This window comes from Tachypleus tridentatus, chromosome 2 (assembly GCF_004210375.1).
Source record: "Tachypleus tridentatus isolate NWPU-2018 chromosome 2, ASM421037v1, whole genome shotgun sequence".
Classification (NCBI taxonomy): domain Eukaryota; kingdom Metazoa; phylum Arthropoda; class Merostomata; order Xiphosura; family Limulidae; genus Tachypleus; species Tachypleus tridentatus.
The window spans coordinates 131,192,308-131,205,694 of record NC_134826.1 but is presented as its reverse complement, the minus strand read 5'-3'; the positions used below and the strand labels follow the sequence as shown (position 1 = coordinate 131,205,694).

The window sequence follows — 13,387 nt, the reverse complement described above, 5'->3', positions numbered from 1 at the left end:
GATAAGATTTATGGCGGTTTTCAAATAATTAGGAATTTTCGTATATAAACTAGTTAATTGATTGTAAGCTTTTATGCGCATGCGTTGGTAGTTTTAGTTTAAATATATTTAGGTAATTTTCCACTGAACGTTTTAATTAAGGGCGCCTTATTGGAAGTTTATGTGTGAATTATGAAACTTTTTCTTCTATAACAAATTATGCAGAGCCAATCATAATATCTGTTGGGTTAGGTATGATGGAAAAATCTGAGCAAAGTGTCGACCGGGCACAGAGAGTGAGAAAGATATATGTAATACATGTAGGAATTTTGAATCTGGCGAAAGGATCATTAGTATTACTGAAGTGAATACTACTAAAAGTAATAATAATTTGTTTCACATATTTTGACTGTAAACAAAAGAAATGAAGAAAATTTTAAATCAAGATGTAGCAGAATTTTCGAATGTACTTAGGAAGAAATTAGAAACACTTGGACTTGAAGTGGATCCTTTTAAGGTACTGTTCCCACTGTAGCATCAGTAGAAGTACCATACTAATGACTAATAACTGATTAAAGCAAACATAACTTAACATTAACCACAGATCAGAACTAATGAAATATCCCCTGTATAGTATTTAAAGAATTTTATACTAGTATAGGCTGTAAGTATAACTTAAAAGTTTATATTATTATGGTAGACTACTTACAAAAGTCAGGCCTAGAAATTTGTATTTTTGTGGGAACATAGTTTTGAATTAGCTTCAGCTCTCAAAAGGTTACTGCTTATATATATGAGTAATAAGACTTCTCTTTCATTTGGGCTTGATAATGACACTTTCATGTCGTATATATTTTCTAATTAAGCCAATGTTTCAAATCAGGAAGTAATACCATTGTTCATCATCTACATGTGTAAAATAAACTGCAAGTGTGACATAATGCAACTTTTTAAGTGTTGTTGATTTGGTTGTAGAGTTTGCACAATTGCATGTAGAAATTATTATTTATCAAGTATGTAATACAGGTTTTAAATCTAAAATCTGTATTTTGTTTTTGATAACCCCAAGTGAGTCTCAAATTTTTAATGCTAAAAGCTGGGTTTCACTACTCATGGTGGGTATTGCACAGATAGCCAATTGTTTAACTTTGGGATTAATAGCAAACAAACTCTCTTCTCACTGGTCTTTGGAGGCGTGAAGAAATATATAGAGAGGCAGTGGGTTTGGAGGGAAGTGTTTTAATGAAATTCAAAAGGGATCTTTACATATGGAAATTGATTGTATACAAGACCAATAGGGAAGACTGCATGAACTTTTTTCTTGCATATTTAAGTGTTCCTTTGTGTATGTGTGTGTGTGTACATATATATAAAAGTTTGAGGGGCCATGTGTAATATGGTGATTAGTGTTCTGGGCTGTATATTAGGTTACTTTTGTAAATAAGGGAGATAATTTTGATAGGCCAAGAGGTTTTGTTTTGTATCACTGCTTATTATTAGATTATATGATTACACTAAAGAAAAACAAAACAAATAACTCTGTACATGATATACTCATGATTAATTTTTTTGATGTTTTAATTCATAAAAGCCATTTCTATGTGTAAGGTATATAATGTATTATGCAATGTAGTTATACTGTCCTCGGTTTTCTTACAAACTTGGTATCATCCTGGCAGCTCTCCAATAAAATCTGTAGAAAAAACAGAATGCTCAGTATAGTATAGCAATTATAATGTTTAGAGACAACAAGGAACCTGTTGGTTCCTCTCAGCTGCCCCATCCTCTAAGCCAAATTATATCTATTGATACAAAAACTTAAAACTGGCCCTTATCATTCATATATTTATCAAACTTTCTCTTAAACTCTTTCAAATTTACTGCCTCAACATCTAAAGGCAATCCATTCCATAGGTCAACCACTGTATTTGAGAAATACAATTATCTCAGCTGAAGATGGCTTCCACCTTGCCCTAAATCTATATATATGTGTTCCCTAGTTCTATAATTCTTCTCATTAAGTATGAAAAATGTTGGTGCATCAACATTATCAGTTCTTTTTACAATCTTAAACACTTCAATCAGATCCAATCTAATTCAAAAGGAAACAATTTTAAGGATCTTAATTTCTCATATAACAGCCCCTTCATCCCAGGTACCATTTTAGTAATCCTCCTCTGAACCATTTCCAACAGTTCAACATCTTTTCTAAAGTGTGGAGATCAAGACTGAACACAATACTCTAAATGTGGTCTAACTAGTGATATATACAATGATATTATAATCTATTTAGACTTGTATTTAATATTACTGTAGATACTGCCTACAATCCTATTTGCCCTACCACTAGCAACAGCAAACTACTTGGATGGCTTAAGAGATTTAACAACCATGACACCAAGATTGTTTTCTTTCATGACATTGTAAAGGTTATTCCCATCCAAATTATACTTACAATTCAAATTATGGTAACCATCATGCAGCATCTTCCATTTATCATAATTAAAACATATCTACCATTTATTTGCCCAACTCGATAAATGATCTAAATCTTTTGTAAATCAGCAGCATGCATTTTACAACCAGTTGCATCAAGATTTTTAATATCTGCAAATTTAAGTAATTTATTGACCATTCCTTCATCTAGGTCTTTAGAGTAAATCAGAAAGAACAATGGTCCTAAGACATACCTTAGATTAACCACTTGCAACATTAATCTAGTTTGACTGAACTATATATATAACAACCCTCTGCTTTCTTCCATCAAGCCACCCTTCTGTCCAGTTAAAATTATCCAACACACTTAAGACTGAACAAAGTACTCTAAATGTGGTCTAACCAGTGACCCATACAAGGATATTATAACCTCTTTGGACTTGTGTTCAAAATTTTTATAGATATGTTTTATCTTTTTAGTGGATGTTTATTTCATAGTTTTCCTGATATATTTATTCTCTTTTTAGGTTGAATGGTACAATTCTCAAGTGAAACCTGTTTTTAAACTTCCTTATGATGATAATACAGTAGCCTTTCTAATTATTAGTACACCACAGATGTTTGAAAAAGCCTTTAAACCTTTTGTTTGCTCCACTGAACTGACAGGCCTTAAGGATCCCATTGATGAATGCATGATGTTTTATCTTCATCAAGTAACACAGGTGAGGAACACTGATAAAATGTATCTTGGATCAGATAAGCAAAACTTAATAAGCTATATAATTTAGATAATGAAGAGTTTTTGTATCATACACCCAAGCAAGTTTGACATAAAGATATGAAAGTAAAAGTTTTTATCAGTATTTATTGTTAAATGTGGACTGTTTCATGATTTATATATATATTAGGTATAGGTTTATTTTTCTGCCAAAGATCAAACTTAAATGAAAATCTGTAATGTTATACGTCTCATTAAGAAGTTGGTCCACTGTATAATATCGAATAATGAATTAGGTGCAGTGCTCTAACATTATTCACACACTAATTTTTGTTGCTTTAAAAGGATTCAAAAACTGTCACAGCTATTATTTCATGCTTTCATCTTTTCTTTGCTAATGTGAGATTTTTATGAGAATTAAATAGTTTCTACTCAAATATAAAGATGTTCTCAACATAATGGTTATAGTTTAGGTTACTTCACTGTAATTGCTATTTGTTTATTTAGGTTATGCATGATTAAAGAAAATGGTCATGTTATAATGGTGGATAATTCACTAAAGCCATTGAAGCAGTGCTCTTTTGCTAATAGTAAATATAATAGTTTTAGGATGTATTAACTGTATAAATTTATAGACATATTTATTACAACTCAAACAGGTAATTATCTTTACACTAATCATTACTTAGACTTTGAATACTGTGAAAGGGTTTGAAGGAGGGCTAGTAGGTTTATCATGACGATGGAAGGGTTATCTTATTGAGATAAAAAGTTGCTTAATGTATTTTTTGTTGAAAACTGAAAGGTGGTGTTACTAAAGTTTATAAGATTGATTGGGGAATTGGTTGTAGAAAGTCCTCTGTTTCTTTTGTTCTTGATTTTGAAGATAAAATGGTGAAAGTACATGTTTAATATTTGGGAAAGACAGGCTGGGCTCCAGTTATGACAACTTAATTTTTCTAACAAGGTAACTGATTGATTTATGGAAATAATTGCCATTAATAGCAGTAGAAGCCAGTTCATTAGAAGAGTTTAACATGGATTCCATGGTTTACAAATAATAAGGTGGGTATACAAACGACAGTCTTGAAGAATCGAATTATCTCTTGTTGGCTGAATGTTATACTATCATTATTTGACTAGTACACCTTCGTAAACTACTATAAAATATATCTGAAAGTCTGTAATTGGTGCTGAATGATTAACACTTTCACAAATTGATTTGATTGTTGATCTGATGTTTGCAAATAATCCCTGTTACAGTTATCAGTTATTCTAATTAGGTCCTGTGGAAAGAATGTAAAAAATAATGACTTGTGTCCAGTAACTAAACATTATGGGGTGCGATATAAGAATGAATAGTAAAATTAAATCAAGATTTCGTTTATTAATAAATAAAGATATTATACATACAGTTTGTACGCATATGTGCACACACAATTTGTGGCCCCCAGATGGGTCAAAAGCAATTTTTAGACTTACAGTGCAAGATATTTAGAGTTTGAATTCCTTTGTGCACCAAAAAACCATTAATAATGTGTACATTTGTGTGTATGTGTGTACAGTATGTATGTAATTGATCAATTATTACTTTGTATTATTGCTCTTTTTGTGGATTTACATCTAAAATTGTATGCTCTGCTGTGCTTATTGAAGTGTTGTCACATTGTTTCTAACAGCAAGATTTATTAAACCATTTGATATGTATTTTAGAAACTTAAAAACCGGTAGGCATATTCTGTGTTTCTTTCTTGTGCTTCTGTTCTCCACAACTACAGAAATAAGTACTTAGTTCTCAGTAAAGTAACTTAACCTGACCTGCTGATGTTGTTAGTAATAAAGATAACAGAAGAAAATACCATTTCAAAGTTCACAAAAGTAATGTGTGTGTTTTAATATGTTTTTATTTTTAATGCACAATCCAACATTGATAATAAGGAAAATATTTTTTTTTCCTGTTAGTCTTGTAGATGAGAGAATTGCATCTGAGTGCTTCTGTTAACACACAAATGATGTTCAATGTTTATGTATTGATCAAAATGTAGATATGAAGTAATCATATAAATTTACTTAAAATTTATTTTAATAAACAAAATTACTCTCAGCATTATCACTAACTGATGAAGCTAAGTCTTTTAATTTGTCAAACTATTTAAAGTCATGACTTTTTCTGCAAATTATTGATATGTTTCTCTGTGAAATGTGTATTTTTTGCTTTCAAGTATATCTTATTCCATTGCTTGGCCTTTTGTATTCAGTATTTCAATAACTTAGTGATTCATGTAAAAATGTTCATTATTGTTAATAAACAGTTATCACAGCAACACAGACTTCTGTGAGTTTCTCAACTTATAATCTGAGGATTGCAAGTTTGAATCTTTGTCATACCAAACTTGCTCACTTTTTTGCTTTCAACTGTTCATTGGTGAAAGAATAATCCAAGAGTTAGCAGTGGGTGGTGATAACTAGCTGTCTTTCCTCTTGTCTTGCACTGGTAAATGGGGGATAGCTAGTGCAGATAGCCCTTGTGTAGCACGAGGCAAAATTAAAAACAAATGATATGAGTTTCTGTAGTTTTTTAGTTCATTTTTAACTTGTAGAGACTAGCAAAAAATTGCAGTTTGGTTGAAATGCTTGGAGAGATGAACCTACAAATACCTAGAAATTATTTGTTTTGCTGAAGATAAATTCAGTTTGTTATTGATGTATACTATTAAAACTGAATGGTTGTTTTTAAATTGTATTTAACCAACAGAATATCTAAGTTTTTAAAATGCATATAATTTATGAAGATTAATATGCATTACAACATGTAACACAAATTTTGTTCCTGGACAGTATGTGTTATTTCTTAATTGCTTATGTTGTAAAAATACAGAAAATGGCCATTATTCCCTTCAAACTTTGCTTTTGTGACCTGAATAATGAAATTTAAAAATTAACCTATTTTCTATGTAAAAACAGGCAAATTTGCACATTTTCATTTACATAAGGTCTGAATAAAACAACATATGAATCAAGATTTACATGTATTTATACCAAAGTTAAACAAAAAGGAACAAAAATGTTTAGAAGTGAGTAGTTTTTCGAGATTTGCGACTGTAATGTAAATCACTTTCATGTATCACCCCCCAAATATAGTCTCCCATCTTGTTTTCATTATACACTTCCAGGTCACAAAAGCAAAATTCGAAGAGAAAAGTAGGTCTTTTCCATTTACTTTAGGCATAAGCAATTGGGAAATAACACTTTCTGGTCAGGAACAAGATAAAGTAAAAATTTTATTACATAGTGCTGTTTGGTGAATTTTGAATGTAAATATTTAGCATGCTGAAAGAGCACTATTTTGCACTTACTAGTATATTGAAAAATGAAATTTGCATAAATCAGTTTCGGATATATATTTGTGAAAGTGTTAGATAACCTTTAATCACCTTTTTCATTACTGTAGGAGTTTGTAGATTTTAATATTGATGTGATTCATGACTTTGACCTTCTACCAAATCGAAGACCTCTTATTTTGATGCAGACTGTTGGTCATGTAGCAGGAGTGACATATTATTATCAAAGAAGTGATATAAAAAATGATCCATGGGATAAATCACAAGTTAGTTTGCATTTCTTTAAAATATCTATGTACTGTACATTGCACATGAAAGAACGACAAATATTAAGTATTTAGTTTTATCTCTTAACTGTTTTCGATAAATTAAATAAATGTAATAACTAGTTAAATTGCTGTAAACCACTTTCATTGTAGTTACTACATTTTTCTTTTTTGTATGTCATGTATTCAGTTTTATACTCTAGGTATTCTACTGAGGTATCTTACGACTGTAACTAGAAATCAGAAAATAATTTGATATTCTGAAAAGTGCAGATAGAGCTTGTGTAGCTTTGTGTGAAATTCAAAAACAAACAATATTCTTATAAATGAAAAGGTAGTGTTGTATTAATTTAGTAAAATCATGTGTTTGTTCTTTATTAGTCAAAATCTTTGGAACATTAACATTATTTTAATTTCTAGTGTTGTATTCTATTCTTTATCTAATATTAATTTTCATTAATGGTATTAGTTAGAATGTTTATATTTTTATTGTAAGGATTATTTTTGCATTGATAACTTAGTAGCTGAATATAATGAGGTGTTAGAATTACAAATATCATGATGATACTGAAATGATAAAACAGTGCATTATAATCATTGAACAGTATATTTAATCAACTATGTTCTTTACAGGATTGAGTTTTAGTTTGACCTGTGTAGGTAGCTTGCTTTCATTAGAACATAATGCTAAGTATTAGAAGTTGTTTGTGCTTCAGACATGACACAATAAGATACGACTGTGTTTCATCTACATAGTAAGTTTTGTTTCAGAAATTTTACTCACCAAGAAGTAATTATAATATAATAAACACTGTACTAAGGAGAAACAGAGTTACATGGTAATCATTTGAGCTGAAAGACTGACCACTTTTATTGTTTAAAAAGATAAAAAAAACCAAAAACAAAAATTAAATTTCTTTTGTGTGTTCAGATTTTATTACAGGGGGGGGGCTGAGGTAAACTGTGGAGAGGCTTCCCAAATTGCCATCAATATGAAGTATAGATGGTAAATTATAATAATGTAAATACCAAGGTACATTTCAGAAAGGTGTGCTATTTTGAACTGCATTTTCAATGCAGTTTTCATTGGAAACTCATACTCTGATTAATAATTCATTATTACAAATTAGAAATAATCTGTTTATGAAAATATGCATATATGTGAAAGAAGAAACTCATCTAAATTCCACCCAAGATTAGCTTCGATTGAACATTTGATATACCATTAAGAGTAAAGCTACAAAGCGAAAGAAATATAACAGAAACGAATTATTCCATGTGAAGTTAATACACTCTGAGGAGAAGTAAGGTCACTATCAGGCTAACTATCTTTCATCATGTCATGTTTATAGTCAATATTACTTCAAAACAATGCACCTGTTCTGGTGATTGGCAGCAAATGTGTCTATAACAGTATCAATATCGAGTTGTTTTGCCCTCCTGGAGTTTACTGATATGACAGCAAGGTTGTTGGTGCAGTTGTTACCACTGCTGTTGTGCAAGTATGTCTTGAGAAGCTTCAGACATGAGAAACGTCTCTCACAGGCAGCTGAAGTGACAGGCAGGGTTTGTGGAGATGCATACAAGTTTGTGGTTGTCTAATCTTTGTCAAAGCTCAAGATGGAATGGCATTACACAGGGAGCGGCAGTACAGCGCACGAGTTTCAGTGCATTCAGTACGTTGCTATGGGACGCATGACACATACTTCCGTCTTAATGAAGACATTGAGTTCTACAGATCTGTGGCTCTTTGATGTTAATTGTTAAGCAACAACGACAAATGGAATTTCCATATTTTATGAATATATGTAGGTAACAATATTGGGGGGCTGAGGGGGGCTTGGCTCATTTTTTTTGGGGGGGGGGAGCTCAAGCCCCCCTGATGCTGCCACTGATTCAGAACTTGAAGTTATTTTAATAAAATAAATTGTTAATGATCATTTGCACTTAACATGTACACACAATTCTTCTAACAAGGGAGTATTAATGAGCTAAGATTAATGTATTTTCATTTTTGGCTTAATATTGAAGCACACAGAACATCAGAGAGGGGGGGGGGAATTGTAAAGGTATTCCTGTCATTCTGCGTAGATCACAGAAACTTTAGTTCAAGTAGGATCTCTTCAGGTAACTTGAGGTAAACTAGTTTTCTTTCAAACATGAAAAGCACCAATGTGCCAACTGTGAATCAAGCCAAATCTTAACTGCCATTGTTTTGGAAGTTTTCATATAACTTCACCATTTCTTGTCTGCCATGAAGTTTAACATGCTGCAAAAAAATAGTACATCACGTGCTTTTCCATCTTATTACTGTTATTTTGTGTGATTTGGTTATGTTTGATTATATTAGTTATGTTCTAGTAAAAAAAAAAAAAACTTCAAAAAAAAATTAAATAAATAAAATAGAATAACTTGCTTATTAGCTCTATAATGATCTCCAACTTAGTTTCAATGATTATTAGTGCTTCTCCAGATGGCAGGATGATAAATACATCTTTAGTTGGTTTAAAAGTACAAAGCAACAGAATTATAGAAGCAATAAATCATAAAATACCAAGTTACACTTTCTTGGCAAACTTAACTACACAGCATTATCAGAAATGTTTTGAGTTATCAGCTACGTAACAAAGACAAGTTTCTTCAGTAGAGGCTCATCCTTTGCTCCTCAAACTCTTTTAACTTGGTTCTTATGGTTCCTTTTAATACTTTTTCTCATGAATTAAAAGGTGAACTTATTTGGTTTAAAAGTTATTTAACCTTAGATAACACTTGGACATGCATTACGAGCTTTACAGTTGACACGTTTCACAAATGATCATAATGTTCATTTAGTGACTGTGGAAATGTCGCATTGGTTGAAGATAGTATGAATGATTTTGTATTTGGTGTACATGTGCAAACCAATAGGACTCACTTTCATAGGATTTCTTGCTATTATTCTTTTATTAGTTCAAGGTTTTTCAACTTAATAAATTGTCGCAACTCTCAAAAAATAATTAACTAATCAAATCCATCCATTTTACTATTTCTGATTGATTTGTTCCATTATTTGAATAATCTATTAATTTCAGATAAATGATTAATGACTTCAGTGATCAACTTATCAAATACAATCATTTCCATATATTGACATTATTTGTCCAAATAACATAAGATGATATAACAACATTTGACAAAACACAAAAAATAGTTTGTTATAACTATAGGCTTTACTTGTGATGCACTTGAATGAAAAAACAAAGCTGCATAGTTTTCATTTCTACTACTGTTAAAAGTGGAATTTTTAAAACATTGCAAAAGAATTGAACATTCATACATATAAAAATCAAATTTGTTTTTTTACATTTTTAAATTTCTAAACTAATACTGACATTGTTGTTCAAGGCTTCAGTTTGGCAAAGATACAACCTTTTATTTTTTTACTCTCATTTATATATATATAACACTCAAGAATGAACATTGGCTTTTTGTTAAAGTTTGAAGATTTGATACTCTTAAGATTTTGCAACTGTAGGGCGTCTGTTTGTGTCAGGAAATAAGTTTAAAAAAATCGTACATGTATTCATGCATACACACACATTTGTATTACTCACTTAAAAAAAGAACAACAAAACTCACACACATTTGTATTACTCACTTAAAAAAAGAACAACAAAACTCACACACATTTGTATTACTCACTTAAAAAAAGAACAACAAAACTCACACACATTTGTATTACTCACTTTCACACACATTTGTATTACTCACTTAAAAAAAAACAACAAAAACTCTCACACATTTGTATTACTCAAAAAAGGAAATAAGAACAACAAAACTCGCACACATTTGTATTACTCACTTAAAAAAAAGAACAACAAAACTCGCACACATTTGTATTACTCACTCAAAAAAGAACAACAAAACTCACACACATTTGTATTACTCACTTAAAAAAACAACAACAAACTCACACACATTTGTATTACTCACTTAAAAGGAACAACAAAAACTCACACATTTGTATTACTCATTAAAAAAAGAACAACAAAACTCACACACATTTGTATTACTCAAAAAAAAGAACAACAACAAACTCACACACATTTGTATTACTCACGTTTGTGTTACTCAAAAAGAACAACAAACTCACACACATTTGTATTACTCATCAAAACTCGCACATTTGTATTACTCACTTATTAAAAAAGAACAACAAAACTCACACACGTTTGTATTACTCACTTAAAAAAAAAACAACAAAACTCGCACACATTTGTATTACTCATTTAAAAAAAGAACAACAAAACTCACACACATTTGTATTACTCATTTAAAGGAACAACAAAACTCATTTGTTTGTATTACTCATAAAAAAGAACAACAAAACTCACACATTTGTATTACTCATTTAAAAAAACAACAACAAAACTCACACACATTTGTATTACTCACTTAAAAAAAAACAACAAAACTCACACACATTTGTATTACTCACTTAAAAAAAAAGAACAACAAAACTCACACACATTTGTATTACTCACTTAAAAAAAAAGAACAACAAAACTCACACACATTTGTATTACTCACTTAAAAAAAGAACAACAACAAAACTCACACACATTTGTATTACTCACTTAAAAAAAAGAACAACAAAACTCACACATTTGTATTACTCACTTAAAAAAAGAACAACAAAACTCACACACATTTGTATTACTCACTTAAAAAAGAACAACAAAACTCACACACATTTGTATTACTCACTTAAAAAAAGAACAACAAAACTCACACACATTTGTATTACTCACTTAAAAAAAGAACAACAAAACTCGCACACATTTGTATTACTCACTTAAAAAAAGAACAACAAAACTCGCACACATTTGTATTACTCACTTAAAAAAAGAACAACAAAACTCACACACATTTGTATTACTCACTTAAAAAAAGAACAACAAAACTCACACACATTTGTATTACTCACTTAAAAAAAAGAACAACAAAACTCACACACATTTGTATTACTCACTTAAAAAAAGAACAACAAAACTCGCACACATTTGTATTACTCACTTAAAAAAAAGAACAACAAAACTCACCCACATTTGTATTACTCACTTAAAAAAAGAACAACAAAACTCACACACATTTGTATTACTCACTTAAAAAAAAGAACAACAAAACTCACCCACATTTGTATTACTCACTTAAAAAAAAGAACAACAAAACTCACCCACATTTGTATTACTCACTTAAAAAAAAAACAACAAAACTCACACACATTTGTATTACTCACTTAAAAAAAGAACAACAAAACTCACACACATTTGTATTACTCACTTAAAAAAAGAACAACAAAACTCACCCACATTTGTATTACTCACTTAAAAAAAGAACAACAAAACTCACCCACATTTGTTTTAGATTGAATTGATTTTAGAATTTATGGTCTAAATAAAGGCCTGTAACAGTAAATGATATAAAGGTTTTCCAAGTATAAGGTAAGCTTTTCTTTTTCAGAAAATCTACGGTGTTTGCATTCATCCAAAGTATGGTGGTTGGTTTAGTTTTAGAAGTGTTCTTATCTTTAAAGATGTGTTATGTCCAGACTTGATAAAGAACCCCCTTCAGATGTTGTAGCCAGTGACGAGCTTAGAATTGAGCTATTAGAAAAGTTTAATTTTCATTGGGAGGATTGGAGTTATCGTGACATTATTCCTGTGGTGGATTTTTATTCTGAAGAACAAAAATGCTATTTCTCTACTAAACCAAAAGACAGGAAAGAGCTTTTAGATTCTATGAAAAAGAATTGGGTTTGATGCATGTCTTTTGTGTGCATAAAAGCAGAAATCTTGACAGTTACTAGATTTAATAAGTCTATTTATGCTCTTGTGTAGAGAAGAAAGATTTAAATGATACTTTGAACACATTAAAATGTATTAATAGTAATTTACTTTTAGATGAATATTAAGTTTAAAATGTATAAAAGATAAATTACTTTAATTTTTATGTAATATAAAAATCTTGTATTCTTTCTCTGTTGCCAGGGTTATTTTTGTTTGGAAAGAAAGTGTAGAAGTATTAGAATGTGAATGCTAAATAAGATGCTTGTACATGTTTAGTAATCTATTTTTCTATACCATGGATTAATATTTCCATGGGTATAGTTTCATAAAAAGTTTGTTGTATCATAGTTACTTCAAAAGTAATAAAAAAAAAATAACCAATGTCAAAAGTTTGGTATTGATGGACTTTGAAGTTTAAAATGTGATATTTATTAGTAAAATACAAGTAGTTTTAGCATTAGATTTTTTTTTATATACAAGTCAGTAAGTTTGTTTAATTTGACTTCAAATTCTGTTTTATTTACCACAAAGTTATGAATTGTAGTAAATTTTGAAGATACTGGGTATTGCATGATTTTTTTTAAAAAAGAAAGGATATGATAATACAAAACTAAAATATAAATAAATAATATGATTGACAGTGGTTCATTACTTTTACCTTATTTTCTTTGACGTAATGACAAGTTATTGAGATTCATTTAATTTCTAGAAGGTTTAATTGTTAAATGTCTGCATTGAACAGAGTTTTTGATGATAGTTGACCTGCATTTGTTTTGTCTATCTTTTAGGTTGTGCATTTCAAAAATTTTATACAAAAAA

General features: G+C 30.0%; 1 protein-coding gene across 1 annotated transcript; it reads left to right on the top strand.

The window, feature by feature from the left end:
• Window positions 1–12,691, top strand: LOC143245112 (cyanocobalamin reductase / alkylcobalamin dealkylase-like). Its single transcript, XM_076491007.1, is given in 5 exon segments — window positions 1–496; window positions 2,943–3,137; window positions 6,585–6,740; window positions 12,243–12,333; window positions 12,336–12,691. Coding segments are annotated over 5 exon segments (741 nt in total). The 5' UTR covers window positions 1–403; the 3' UTR covers window positions 12,542–12,691.
• The last annotated feature ends 696 nt before the right edge of the window (window positions 12,692–13,387 follow it).